General features: G+C 37.7%; 1 protein-coding gene across 6 annotated transcripts in view; it reads right to left on the bottom strand.

The window, feature by feature from the left end:
• Window positions 1–15468, bottom strand: part of CEP112 (centrosomal protein 112) — a 173427-nt gene that overhangs the window by 52526 nt on the left and 105433 nt on the right. For all 6 annotated transcript variants that reach the window (XR_012634784.1, XM_074922180.1, XM_074922179.1 and 3 more), the window contains one exon: window positions 10368–10598. Coding sequence is in view for 5 of the 6 variants with exons in the window: in XM_074922180.1 (XP_074778281.1) it covers window positions 10368–10598 (231 nt within the window). In the remaining variant the exon portion in view is untranslated. The remainder of the gene's footprint in view (window positions 1–10367; window positions 10599–15468) is intronic.

The raw sequence follows: 15468 nt of genomic DNA, 5'->3' as shown, positions 1-15468 counted from the left end.
TAATAGTCCAGGTTTACCACATGAAATTGTGTAATACCTTAACTACACTTTATACAGGATAGTACTGATGTGTGCGGCTGGCATTTAAAGGACAGACAGCAAATTATAGTTTAATCTGAAGATGGACTATCACATTTTGTCAAAACAGTTCGGAGACAGGTGGCTTTTACATTATGGCACATTTTCTTCTTCTGCTCAACACTCAAGTAAGATGAGCTGAGTAAACCTAGTGAAGATGTTGAGACTGCAACACTCCCCACGTTAGGGTACTGAAATCTAGTTTTCCTGCAGCTACGTGCCTAAATCTGACCCAGCACAAATACATTCCTGGATTACGATTTTTAATATTTCCTGGTTTTCTTCTGTTCTGTCCAACTAAATTAAGATGGTTATTTAAAGTGGGTTTAAGACATTATATCAAAAGTGGTGGCATTTTCTATTTCAGAGCCTTAATAAATAAAACATGCACTCAACGGGAACGATTTGAGCTTTTGCAAGCTGCCTTTATTCATCAGAAACACGGGGCACCTCTGCTACGCAGGCACCTCACTCGCTCATGTGCACTCTGTCTCTCTCCCACTCTAATATAAAGAAGTTTACAGAATAGCTTGTATCACTCAGGCCCAGATGGTTTTGGTACCCAAACAGCTGACACCCACTAAAATCATGAAGGGATAGGCTGCTAAACATCTTTGAAGATGTAAGTCAAAGCTAAAGTTTCCTCCACAAATAGAAGGCAGCGGTACCAAGATGTGACACTGATCCATGATTTGACTCAGTTAAAGACTACTTAAATTGAGCTTTACAATACATGATTCTTTCAGAAATTGGAGGTTTCTGAGACTCGTGCACTTTATCATTATATATTAGCTAAGTTTACATGCCTTGATTTTTGCCAAGGAGAGACTATAAGGCTCCTGAAAAGCCTATAAAGGGATAAAATGCGATTTTTATTTTTCAGATCCTCCATTGCTGTTTTATTGCCATTCTGTGGCAATAACAAGCAAATTTTAAGAAGATAATGACTGGAAAAAAAATCCTATGTATGTACCATTTTGAGATAGAATCTTTTTTGTTAAATAGAAGGAAAAGTGGAAACAAAAGGACAGAGTTGGTATTACTGCGTTAACTCGGTATTACTAAGTTACATCATTAGATGAGAGCCCAACAAAAGTTAAGCTTCTACAGTTGCAAAGACAAACACTGAAAATATGACAAAATCCCCTGACAAATCTATGGTCTGAAGAAATCAATGTTCCTTAGCAAGATTATGCTGGATTACTTTTTGTAGTTTTAAATACAACAAAGCTTCCCCAAAAGAATGAACAGCTTCACGGAGCCAGAAAGCATTACTGTACCGATGAGTAACTGTGCACAAGTCCAGCAAAGGCCCAATTAAAAAGAGAATGGAATATATTGCTCAATCATGAAAGCAATTAAAAACATAAATAAGACATTGCAAGACTCTCAACATTCCCAATGTTTAATTATTTATCTGTTCTCCATCCTGGAGCTGTAGGTCAGGATTAACTCCTCTGAACTAAATACAGGAGAACTCTTTTGGGGATTTGTACCTTATTCATTTTCAAGCAAACATTCAAAATTCATTTCAAATTCACACAAGAACTGCAACAGTTTCACCTAAATCAGATTTTCTACAAGTTAAACACCCCTCCTACACTCAGATGTGATTGTGAAACTACTTTGATCTCTGTTCCCAAATTTATTGCTCTGTGTAATCCATGACAAAATATAATGTGATTTACTGTATCTCTATATGACAGCCCAGCAGCTGACAGAACTTAGTAATTTAGCATAAGAAAAAAAACCTTCTGGCACCAAAATATACAAATCATAATTGAGGCACTTTAGTATCACGTTACAATGAAGCGTATGCAGACTGATCATAAGAACTTCAAAACAATTAGAATTCTTTCTCACCCATTTAATGAAGGTGGGTTTTACTCCTTGACATGTTCTGCAGCTGTAAGCAAGTCGCTTTGGAACACGCTTGTTTCTTCACGTTAAAGACTCCGAAGGACTAATAACATCGTCTTACCCCTTTCCTATTTCCCAAACACTCCTTCTCCTCCAAAAAAAAGAAAAAAATAAGCCACCTGCAGCTTTTCTCTATTATAAAGATATGAAGAAGGAGCAAATAAGTGTAAACAACGTCTTCAAATTGTGCCAGAACTTAAATATGCAATAAAGATGTTTTATATTAGTTTGGTCATGATAACTGAGCATTTTTTCTAAATAAAGCTATAGTAAAAAATTCAGATCTCCAAATATTGACCTGAGCAGGGATGTGATGGACATGTTCCATGGGGCAGCTTTTGCTTTGGCTTCTGCTGACTCTCATGTTTGGGGAACTTCAGAGGGTCTTTGTATAAGGGATGCATTACCCTAGAAACTTTCAAGAAAAGTAAGAATGTGGAGCTTATGGCATGGGATGCAGGAGAAATTTCCACTTAGTACTTAACTAACTCCAGGTAACAAACACCAGCTACTGTTGCTTGCATGAAAAAACCCCCATGAACAAGCCCCAGTGACATCAGCAGGGATCACTGCAGGTACTGGGATCCAGTAACAGGGCTGTAGGATCTGTCCTCTCACCCCTGGCCAGGCACCTCAACCAGATGGTATCCATTCAATAATTCTGAAAGAATCTAAGAATGAATTGGCCAAGTTGTTAAAAAAAAAAAAAAAAAAACAAAAAAAAACCCCAATCTAAAAAACCCCTCACATTACAATCAGCTACCATACTGGAAAACAGCTGATGTTTTTCTAAATGTTATAACGTACCCTGGGATGTAAAGGTAAGTAAAATCGGTAAATTAGAGTAAACTGCACCTACATGCAACCAGCTTCTCCAAGACATACGGTATTGTGAAATAAAGGAGAGAATGAGGTAATGATTCAATTGGGCTTTCAAAAAAATATTTAATAAAGTTGAAATAATAAGCAGTTGTGTATTACAAGATAAATTGGTGTGGTACAGTTTGTTTGGATAGTGAAGAAAGGCTCGGGAAACTATTGAAAAAATAATTAGAACAGTCATCCTGCCACTGGAAAAGCCTCCTGCACTTCATTTACCAGGAAGGATTGAAACATCAGTTGTGCTAAAAACATCAGGTACGTCCTCCAGAGTCAGGCTCACAGGCACCCAGTCCCTGTCCTCACCCGATGCTGCCTGCAGAGGCTGCATAAACCTGGTCCCTTCTGCCCTCCCAGCACCCACAGCTGCCGGGTCAGGGAAGGGAGAAGTTAAATCCCTGCTTATTCCCATTAGTGACTGGTGACCAACATGATGCTCATAAAACTGTTCATAGAACTGGTCAATTTTTGAACGTGCGGATAATATCTGCCTTCAAAACCTCCATGGAAAGCAATTCAAGCAGCTTGCTATCTGTTGTCTAGAGAAGCAGCTTCTTTCACCAGTTTTAAATCAATCCCTTATTAGTTTCCAGCCACTACGCCCAAGTTCTTGGGCAGTAAATAATGATTCAGCATCCGCCTTATCCATCATCTTTGCGATGCCTACAACCTGGAAGTTACAGAATTGTGAAAAAGTAGAGTGAGCCCTGGAGCAGCAGAACTAGAAGGGGTGTTTGGACACAGACTTGAAAAAGAAATAGGAGACAGACAAGCCAAAGGAAAAAAAAAACCCACCTATGATTACTTCTTAGATAGATACCTTAGATTAATACCAGTTGGTTAAAAAAAAAAACCCAAACAACCAAAAACAAAGAAAAAAATCCAAACCAAAACAAAAAACTAAAACAAACAAAAAACCCCCCCAACCAAACTTCTCAAACAATTAATACTGATAAGACAAGGAGTGAATAAAGTGCGCTGAAAGACAGGCCGTATGACAGAGCTCTGGTGAAAGCTATGGTTTTAACTCTGTATTTTGTCATAATTTATCATTTAGCTCAATGCTGCTTCTTCTTGTCTGGTTCTCATTTCTTAACAGTATTGCATCAGCCATTTTAATTTTTAACCCTATGGTGTTATTTGTGAATGCAAATAATGTGATGCTTGATCTCCTCTCCAAACATTAACGAAGATGTTAAAGAATAAGCCTACTACTCATGGGTTTACATTTTTTTCCACAGTGACAGTTACACCAACTATTCTTGGTTACCTCTGGAACAAGATTTATAAATACAATTAACAGGCTGAAATCTCACCTGTTGTTTTCTGGTTTGTTTTTCTGAGGTTTTAGTTTGTTGTTTGGTTTTTTTTTTTTAAAAGGACATAGAAGCAGAGTAACTCTGTGAATAACTGAGACTATTGCTTTGAAATATCTCCAGTAGGGAGGGAGCCATAAATTCTGTTTAGTCTCATTTGAGTGAAATATCCCTGAGATTATTCTACCATATTTTTCTTCATGTTTGGCTCTGTTGATTGAAGACTCTTCCAAATAGCTCCCCTAAGGGATGATGCAATTCCTGTGACCATGTTCCTGGTCCACTATCATCTTTCTTTTTCTTTGGAGGACTAAGAAGGAGCAGTGCAAAAGGGGACACACTAGGGAGGAAATTGGTTTTCTCCCTTCATCTGTGAGCAAAATTTTATTGCAAGATTTGCTGTAAAGGTACTATAAAGACAGATTAAGTAATCTGCACTTCTTGTGCTAACATACACTAACTTTGCTATATAAATCTTTTCTCTTTTTGAAATACATTTCCTTTTTCTTGATCTTCTAAGGCTTTTGGCAGATTTTCTCTAAGAAAGCCAAAATACCATGCTCATTTTTATTAATATTACTTGGTGAATCACTAACACTGTGTCAGAAATGTTCAAGAATTAAATGTAAGTAAATGTACACAGACTCTACAACACAAAACCAATGAAAATATTACTACTCCGGAACAGAGAGTTAATATTGGTAACAGTTCTTGGATTATAATGAAAAAAATTAAGAGACTTGGGAAACATTCAATTCTTCTCAGTAAGAATTACAGGCTCTTTAGATTATTAATAGCTAAGGCCTAAGCAAAAGAATCTGTGTAAGGGATTCAAACAAACATTTAAAAATTTTAGTCTAAAAAAAAAAAAAGGCACATATACAAAAACTGGTAGAGATCCCAAATGCATTCAGCAAGGAGAAAAACATACATCTACATTATAATTAGATACCAATTTAATGATATCATTATACTCAGGAAGAATACATGTCCACATTTTATGGTTGACCTGTTTGCCCCCATGTAAATAACCAGGGTATCGCTGCAACGAGTGTGAAAACAGTTCATCTGGATGCTCACATAAACAAAGCCATCTACACTATGCTATTAGTGTGCAAGTTAATGAAGTGAAAGGTGCCACTCAGATCAAAGCCTTCGTTATGCTAAGAAGTCTAAACAGGAACCTACAGAATTGCTGCAGAGATGTCCAGTTTCCAGAAGGTCTTGGATACAAAGATGGAACCGTTTTTGGTAGTTAACGAAATGTAGAGTTGGCAGAGAAGAACAAGAGCTAGAGAGACAGCATTCAACAACATAAGCTAACGTAAAGCATGCAATGCTATTCTTTATGAGCAGAACTGCTTAGGGGATACTCAATGCTTTATTTTAAGAGTATCTCTTGGAGTAAGTCTTTAATCTCTAAAGATGTCATATTCTTTCTCTTCATCTTCTATTTCTTTGCCAGTGCTGAACAGTATGACATCATCTGTATGAGTACTGACAATAGTGCCAGAACAGATATTGTGAATTAAAGTTATTCCCACATACGCAGTATGAACGTGTGCCCGATGAGTATGTCCAACTGGACTGCATCCTAGGGCTGGACTTGCTAGTTAATTAATCTAGCACCACAAAGCTTAATGCTAAAAGAAGGACTGAAACGCTCTGTAGGGCACGTTATTAGTACGTTATTTGCAAACTGTATGCAAGTAGAAGTTGCTCAAAATTAAGCATCCAATTACAGGACTCTGTATTCTGATTTCTGAAAAAGGCCCCATTACTAAAACATTATATTATGACATAACTATTATATAGAATAGTTATACTTAATTAGGGAAGCGGTCACACAGTGACCTTAACTTTGAATTCCCAAGGCACTTCAGTTTTACATGGACTTCCCACCAGACATAGGTGGAGTGATTGTAACAGGTATAGACTAGAAAAACATTGTAAATGTCAAATTTTATTTAAAATAACAGAAATCTCAGAGTACAACTAACTGCTACCTCATTAAAGTCTACAAGCACAATTTGAGAGGCTCTGGTTGAGTTGCATGCCATCTTGGAGTCCCATCTCTCCAGAGTGAACCATTTCACAACTGTACTGAAATCAGAAGAATAGTGTTTGACAATCACTTTTTTTTTTTTTTTTGACTACAGCTTCATCCTGTAATCAAATATCATGTGCGTTCAGTACAGTCAATACACAAAAATGTAAATTACTTCTCCACAAGAAAAGCAGCACAGAAAAAGAATTAGATGTTCCTGGAACCTGAACATAAAGATTTAACAGGATGATTCAAAATATCTGTTTAAATATAGAAGTCAATAAAAAGCTAAATGTTGAAAATTATTTAGTGAGGAAAAAAAAAAAACAACACCAAACTTTTTTCTCCCACTCCATTTGCTCGTGTGCGCTGCTCAAAGAGAGCTTTTTTATGAGATATTTTCAGTGTTCCAAGGTTGCTTCCTTTGAGCATTGCTAGCATGTCTACTGATCTGCTCATTTTCTTTGCCAAGAAAATACCACAGATGAACATTACAAACAGTTGTGTTAGCCAAGCTTCACATCTGCACGCACTTAGAAATGCAGTTTGTCTCTTGCTTTTAGTAATTCCTGGCAAACCTGAAAATGCTCATAAGCTTCGTAAAGTCCATCACACCTGGATGATCAGTGTTGAGGCCTTAAGTGTTGCTGATGCAACCTATAACACACCTGTCCCTCTGTGAAATTAGTCATTAGTGGAGCCTAACTACACTCATGTATTCTCCAATAGGTTTATTTCTTAAACAGTTTATGTTTTGTTTCATCATAGCAAGGGATGAGAAAAAAAAAGTAAAGTTACCATCACATCACGAAAAGCTGTGAGCACTTCATATAATAAAATACAAGCAGATCAAATCTGTATTTTAAAAGTAAATCAAAATCATTATGATTGAATAGAAGTGTTCTTCTGAAACCATGTTTAAGAATGTTAACTAATAGACAAGAAGGAAATTGGAGATACACTCACGGAATCAACCGACATTATGTAAGTTGTGAAGTCCTAAGAACACGGTAAGTACTGCTTCAAATTCTCCATGCTATCATCTTGACTTTCTGTCTGATTTATGTCCAGCGTGGCTTATCTGACCTTAAGGACATAAAGATTTGTTATCCTTATCTGATAAGGTGGTTTTGTGTTCTAACAGAACTACCATGCTACAAGGTGAGGGATAAGGTGATTACACGTGGTTGGGCCGTGCCACCCGGTCCAGGCAAAAGCAGGGCTACCTCTGCTCCGCCACGCCGCCCCGCTCCTGTCTCCCCGCAGCTGTTTCTGGGCACCAGGCTGGCAATAAGGACCCTGCTCACAGAATTCTTCTGCCCGCAGCTCAGGTAGAGCCGTCCTCACCCTCACCAGTGCTTCTGCAGCTCCGAGGGCAGCACTCGGTACGGAGAAGTCTCAGGGGTGCTCAGCTTGTCCACAACAGGTTCAACACTACTCGTAACCTGCATATTTAGGTCAGCTATAGCTCGCTTTGGAAGGAAGGGGTGTTTAATTGAAAATAATACCTGCAACAGGGAAGGTCACTGGAAAAATGATGGACTTTTCCCATTATTTCCACCACAACAGATGCCATGTTTATTTTTCCTAATGTGCAGGTTACACGGAGCCATTTGGCAACCTGTTAAATATTTTCCCACTTATCATCCCTGATTAGGAGATGCAGCAACTGTCAAAAGATATTTGCTTTTAGAAGCGCAGGTTCAAAAACATTATTGTACTACGTTTATTGAGCAACTTTCTGGCATTGTATACTGTAATCACTAACAAAATGACTCAACTAAATGATTACAGTAAACAATGTACTATCTCTAAAGTTGAGATTTTTAATCAACAGAAGATTAAAGACCTCAGTAAATTAAATTACGTGTCCCTAAATATTGAAAAGCTGTCTCCAAATACCAACAAATATTTAAATGTCCAGTGCTCTTGTAACGAGAACTGTTCCTCTATCTCTGCCCTCCACTCTCCTCCTGTCCATCCCCACTACAGCAGGGCTATGGGGAGGGCAATATCGTAGGAATCCTTTATCTCCTTCTACCCATTTTCACTTCAATTTTTCTTTTTTGATTAAGGTTTACCCATTTCTTTTGTATCACATCATGTTCACGTGAACAACAGTCCACAGTTACACGAAGCAATCCACACAGAAATCAGTATTACTCACAAAACAGACCACAGACGAATGAGGTCCTTCACTTGGGAACGGACTGACCTTCAGAAAATCTGGACAGCCAGATGTTCCAAGCCTAAACAGTGAAATTCAGCTTCCCCTTGGATTTTTAAGCAATCTTTACAGAATTGGCAGAAAAAAGTAAAATTTTTCTCCCATGTTGTCCTGAATTTCAAGATAACAAGATTTGCTAGAAAAATAAAAAGACTTGTAAAAACAAGTTTCAAGACTCATGATGCAATTAACATGCACTTCCCCCCTCCCTGGATAAAATCTCCTTCATCAAAGTTCTGTGGACTTTAATAGGATCGAGATTTGACCAAAGTTAGCTGAAACTGTAACTTTTGATCTTTAAATAGAGTTTGCCCTCTAAGCTCCTTTGACTTTTGGACTTTGTGGCCAATTTCCATAGCTTTACATTTGGAATACAGAAATGAAGCAGAATGGTAAATGGAGATTTGAAGGTAATGCAAGGTATTTTCACACGTCTGTGAAAGACTTTCCAACAGAGATACCTTTTTTCCCCCCTTCCTATCTTTTACTCAACATGTGCTCTTCTGATTAGAGGTAAAAATAGAGAAGTAGGTTAAATAAAATAAAAAAGCCCACTCAATAGCAGTTAATATAGCTTAAAATTAACAATTTGAAAAAATCCAACAAATTAAAAAAATAGTATTTCTGACAGAAATGACAATTCAAGACTATTAAAGATACTGCCCTCTGAAGGATTATTTGTAACTTTAATTTGAGGATGTAAAGAAGTTAACTTTTCTTTTGCTATACTACACATGTAAAAAAAGATCAAAGAAAGAAAAGAATTGAGATTCAAATTCCATTTTTAAGCAAAAATGACAATGTCTTCCTGAGTTAAAATTAATCCTTTAATGATGAATTTCAAAGGTTTAAATACTTTCTGTGACCTTGGCTTTAAATAATTATGCCAAGCAGAGCTTTCCTTACATTCAGAAAAGATTCTGAATTGTTGATCACAGTCATTTTAATGGCTTCAGGCTGGCTGATTTCCAGCATAATCCTCCGAATGCTGTTTAAAATTATAGACCAAGAACCTGACGCAGGTAAATGAAATGTCACTGTCACAAAGGCTGTTCAAACAGCATATGCAGATTGTTAATTTGTGCCACTGTACATCACTTTGCAATAAAACGCATGATTACATTAATGCATAAAAGATACTTCAACAATTATCTGCTTACATATACACAGAGTCTACCGTAAATATTAAGTAGGGGATTTTTTAGTTTTGCTTTTGAAATAAAACTCCTGTGTTTTGGCTCGTATCATCCCTAATGTGGTGAAACACTTGAATTCAAGACACTGGTACAAGGGGATGCTCAGCAAGCACTGATGAGCAGTCAGTGACCCCACTCAACAGAACAGAGAGGGAAGCCTTGATGTATCTGAAACATTAATTTCTATTTTCAAGCCTTTCACAGAGTCCTTGCTCACCAGATGCACACAGGCAGAAGTAGACCAGTCGTTACCAGCTAGACCCAATTTCCTTGCGGTTTTACCCTGAACTTTTTAACTTTCCCTCTTTGTAAGTGAGAAAACTCTTGGTTAGACAGAACCACCCTTTCTACTCTATCTATTCCAGCAAAGGAAAAGTGATTAGCCTAGTCCTTGGCTGGCTTTGCCTTTGAAGTCATCGGGATTTTGGAAGTCCCACCAGGTCCCAAGCACCCCACGGTCGTCCCCGTTCCGTGCTCAGGGCTGGAAGGTGCTGCCCCAGCACCGCTCTCGGGGGAAGCAGTGAGAGCAGCGGCCACTGCGCATTCAGAGAAGTCCTTCACTGCACAACTGCAGAACTTTCCATACTCGTGCCACGACCGTGGCATCCAAAGTCAGATCTACAGCATACATCTGTTTTTTTCAACTCAAGTGACCCCTCCCCTTTTGCTATGCCACAAGAAGCAGCCCTATGCAAACCTCTTACCTTGTCCAAGGCCTTCTCTGTTTTTGCCACATGGATCTTTTTCAGCTCTAATGTCATTTTTTCTGCGTCCACTTTCAGCTTATTCACTGCTGCTTCATGGTCTCGAGCTGCCCTCTGCTTCTCCTCTTCCCACTGATGGCTCACCTCCAGCAGCTGCTGCTTCCACTGAGCGTTTACCTGAATAAGCTCTTCCCTCAGCTTGTGGATTTGGTTCTCCATATCACAGATAATCTGAAATAAAGAACAAATAAAGTAAAAAAAAACCAAACGACCTACACAGCAAAAAAAATTATTTTCTCAGACAGGCTGTTAGCTGGGGTAGGAAGCAGGCTCAACGGATTCTCTATCCCTTTTCTTAGCCTCCGTTATTGGTCTTCCCCTTCTCTTCATATGTGCAGATGAATACCACTGTCCCCTGCCCAAAGCACAGAGGGAGCAAAATTCACTTTTTTTGGAAGGCGTGTTCCCATAGGTGAAGAAATTTATATGTAGTGATTATATGCCACAAACTAATGTCCAGGTCTTTTTTTTTTTTTCCTTAAGAAATGACCTGCCGCCTTCTAATGAGATATCAGTGTGTCACCAATTGTTTATCAATCACTGTTATGGATTACAGACTGTATTTCATCATAACGTGCTAATGTGCACCAGGAGTGTATCAAAGAACCTTCTCCTTCAGGTGAGGGGACTAGAGCATGCTGAGAGAGCACGACATGGGCCAATGCAGAGAACCCTTAAGACTATGCAAACAGTACAGATAAGGCACACGACCTTCAAAACGAACACAGACTTCAGAACCCACAACTCTTATGTGATCACAGACTATCCTTCAGTCCTCGGGAGAAAAATATGTTGTGCAACACACAGCAGTGGCAGCAGAAGAGTGGGGGGTTGGCCCACTGCTTGCCTTCGATGGGGGAGCTTGAGAGGGCGAGGAATGAAAATTGTATGTGGTAAAGCTGTGTTCCTCCTTAAGTATACAGAACACACACCGCTCCTTTATGCTTGTAGTAGAGTATACAATTATTACTTTACATTTACACCTGCACATAACTCTTACTAGTTACTTTTCTAACTGCATTTCTTCCGTAGCTTCTTAAATTAAGTATTGGGGCATCGCACCTGGGACATAAACCCGTTGTCCTTACAGCTCATTGTAATGGAGGATGTTGCAAGCACATACATGTTTTCATTCATAAATATAATTCTGAAAATAAGCATTTTTACTAAAAAACTCACACAGTATTATTTCTCCCCTTTTCCTCCCTGCTTCACAAGTAATTTTGCAGTTCCTTGGAGTTCATTCATAGAGCATGTGATAATACTGAGATGAGAAACTGATGTTCTACCAAACGGATATAGGTGACTCAGCTCAAGCTTATTAAAGGTTTCACAAGAAAATATGATGAAAATTACTGTATATTTAAAGATACCATTGCTCTGGAAGGGCAGTTACTGATTTTAGAGCTCTCAGTGAATATCTCTCTCCAACTATGATTTTTCTTCTTCAGACACTTTCAATATACTGTATGTACTGAGCTAACCCATCTACTTGCAGTCTCCGAGTGCCACATTACTACAAATCTTTGAAAAGGAAACATTCATGTCTGACCAAAGTTGGGAAATGAATGACTATCAGACATATTGCCTTGTACATTAATATCCCAAGATAGATTGTGATCTGACAGAGAAAAATCAAATCTTGAAAGTTTGCCTATTTTTTCAAACAATTTGGTCTATATGGTGTAATAAAATACATGTTGTCTCCGCTCAAACCTTCACTTGTGTCCTTCAACTGTCACAGCTGCAACGTCCATTAAATAATATTAACTATCTCAGAAATTTATCACAGGACTGACTTTTGCTTCCATGCTTTCTTAATTATTCATTGGCATTATTCCCTACTATGTCAAAGACAAAATTCTGTGTGTGTATGCGTAGAGATGGAACGAGCCCATCATTTGTATACAGAAGTATAACACAGGCCACATACTTCAGCTATATCAGCATTACCTCAAACATATGTTTCACATAGTGTAATCTGCACTAGATCCTTTCCTTCCTTTCCCGATCTTTTTCTCTACACATTTAATTTTTATTAAATTTGCAAACAGACTAAAAATGTAAAGTACATTTTAGTATATAACGATAATCTGCAATATCATTTTATAATTCTTTTGGAAAATAATTTCATTTCAAGATCATAAAAGAAATGATAGCCTAAGTGGCTTTTACTAAGCCAAAGAAATGCTAGGTCAATGAAGATAACAACTACATTTGCTACAGGATGATATGGTCCAAGTTCTAAACTGACATCTGTAACATTTGAGTTTTTTAACAGCTGTTCCAATGCAAGTCCTGCCTGGAACAGTAACAATTATCTTTTAATCTGAGAGAGCTTTTGAGAGCTCATTCCCCCTCCACTAACCACCTTTTTTTTTTTTCTTTTTTAAAAACAAAAAACCTCCTTAAACTCTCCCCCCATAAGTGAAACTAAGCCATTACATTGCTCAGAAGTTTCCTAAAAAGTTTGATGAATTTTTTAGGATAAGGAACCAAGGCTAACTTCTTATAATACAGGAAAAAATAATTCCTAAATCCTGTTAAAAGCCAAAATAAGAGCCAAAATAGTGAATTCCCGACTCAGCTGTTACATCCTTCTGCTTTACTGCATTCTATTTTCAATAATGCTTATACAAAACTGTTAGAAAATAAAATAGCACAGTATAGCGTTTTCTGCTGCCACGTGGAAAAAATAACAGCTCCAAGCCTTCAGATTCAAAACTGGGGAGCCAAAAGATAGTGGGCTGAATGTTATAGGTAAAGCAAGAGTAATTAATATGCAAAGAAGAATTAACGTTGGACCTAATAGATGGCAAAAGCAGATTTGGTTCTATTAGGAAAAAAAGAATCTGAAGACGGGGTGATGGCAGCGAAACTAATATGATTAAAGGAGTCCTTTTGGAGCAACTTCACTGCTAGTAAGATGATGTTAAGAGACATCTAATCTCTCCAAAGTGACTGGAAAAAGCTTATATTGGGGATCACAGACACAGTTCTTGTCAATTACTTTAAAATAAGTCTAGTTCTCACAGCCAGATTATTTTTTCCCCATAAACAAAGTCACTGGCAGAGCAGCTTACAACTGAACAACTTGGTGCCATAAGACAACTTTGTGTGACAAGGATATCTTCAAACTGCTAAAGAAAATGAATCCCAAACTTTCCATCACTAAGATTCTGGTATTCCACATGCCAGGTTTAATAAACTATTATTAGACTTAAATGTAGGCAAATTAGTACTACTAGGAAAAAAACCCCAAGATGACATAAATCTCAGTTGTGAAAAATCCATTAAATATAAAACTTAAGAGCAACTGGTCTTAACAATTCTGTGGAAAAACTAAAGATACAATTATAAAATCTCACGTCTTGTGCTTGAGAGCTGAAGGCATGATGCCTGCTTGTTTTCTTCGTAAAATTGAATCCTCTTTCTCAGTATTGGTTCCTCCAATTCTTTTCCTGGCTGCTCAAATCTATGTTTGTGAACCCACCTACCAAATTGTTTGCATGGTCCAAACCATAACATGTGTACAAGAGCTGCAGTGAGAAATAAACACCTTAAACTAGAGCAAATTATTCTTGTGCTAAACGTAAACACAAGAACTAAAGCCTTGGTAGTTTATAACAGATCCCAAAATTTTACTGTTACTTGCTGCCTTTTATGGATCAAAATGTTATAGTCTTTATTTTGGTTGTATAGATACGAGTCAAAGAAATGAGAGACCTGTATCTTTTTTACAAAGAATGCTGAAGTTCGTAACAATTCCACAGGATGGCCATGCCGTAGCACCATGCCCCAAACAAGAAAAAAATTTTGCTAAATGACTATTAATCCAAATAGAGGAAAACAAATAGAAAACACTAGCTTACAGAGTATCCCAAGTGGAACACAAATACAAATATGTAAGCTGCGTGACAGGGTAGAGATTTCATATGAATTGATATGGCATAATTGTATGTATGTGTACGCAGGTATGACAATCCCGTAGCTGAAGAAACTTCTAGCTGAGATTGGGATTTCTATTTCTGTTTCAAAGGAATAACTTAGAATTCTAACTAAGAATATCTGTGCTGAAATAGTGTCATAAAAAGGGTGGGTCATAAGCCCACAGCAATTTGCCTGTAGGGAAAAAATAGACTTGAAAGAAAAAAAGAAGATTGCTCACTCACTTTGGCCTATTTAAAATGCCAATAAATGTACTGCATGTTATTTGGAAGGAAAACATGTGCTCTTAATTTTAAAAAGTAAATTGCATAAGAAAATATAAAGTTGGCAAAAAGTTTAAATTAAAATCTGTTGCTGATGTCTGAAATTCTGCTACAGTTACATTCAACAGAGATGAGAAATGGACCGAATGACTACAGTCTAATTAAAAAAAAAAAAAAAAAGATAAATTCCCTTTATTTTCCAGAAGCTCCAACTTCAACCTCATGAAACATTTACTTGGATCAGTTTTCTAAGGAAGAGGCTGGAGCATGACCGCATCCTTTATACTCAGTGATGGAATACACAGACTTCACTGTCTCCCTCTCAATGTATTACACACCAAACCACATCCACCCCATCACCATAGTCAGCTTCAAATAGTGTTGAGGGCATTTGAAAGTCACAAAAACAAGGCAATGCAGAATTAAGATCAAATCCACTCTTAACTTATTCCATGAGGCTCCGATCTAGAGTAATTTAGGTGTTGCTTCAGCAGTTTTTACAGTAAGTGACTTACATCTCCCAGCAGATGAAGTTGCAATAGCCTTTCATCGCTCCTCACCGCTGAGTGCACTCAGGCTGCTGAAACAGTGCATCACTTTTAAAGACCACTGCATTTCTCAAGTGGATCATGACAACTCTTCAAAGGGAGTTTCAGAAGCCGCCTGCATAGGGCTAACTTGGCTTCAGCTGAAGATGACTGCATAAGTCTCAATTTGCTGTGTTTAGTTTTGTTTGCATGTAACATTAAAAAGAAAAAAAAAAAACAACACCAAAAACCTCTGAGCAGTTCCATGGACTCAGCTCAGACATGAACTCTTAGGTTAGACGA

This window comes from Athene noctua, chromosome 18 (assembly GCF_965140245.1).
Source record: "Athene noctua chromosome 18, bAthNoc1.hap1.1, whole genome shotgun sequence".
Lineage (NCBI taxonomy): Eukaryota > Metazoa > Chordata > Aves > Strigiformes > Strigidae > Athene > Athene noctua.
The sequence above is the reverse complement of the archived record's forward strand: the minus strand, read 5'-3'. Positions and strand labels throughout refer to the sequence as shown.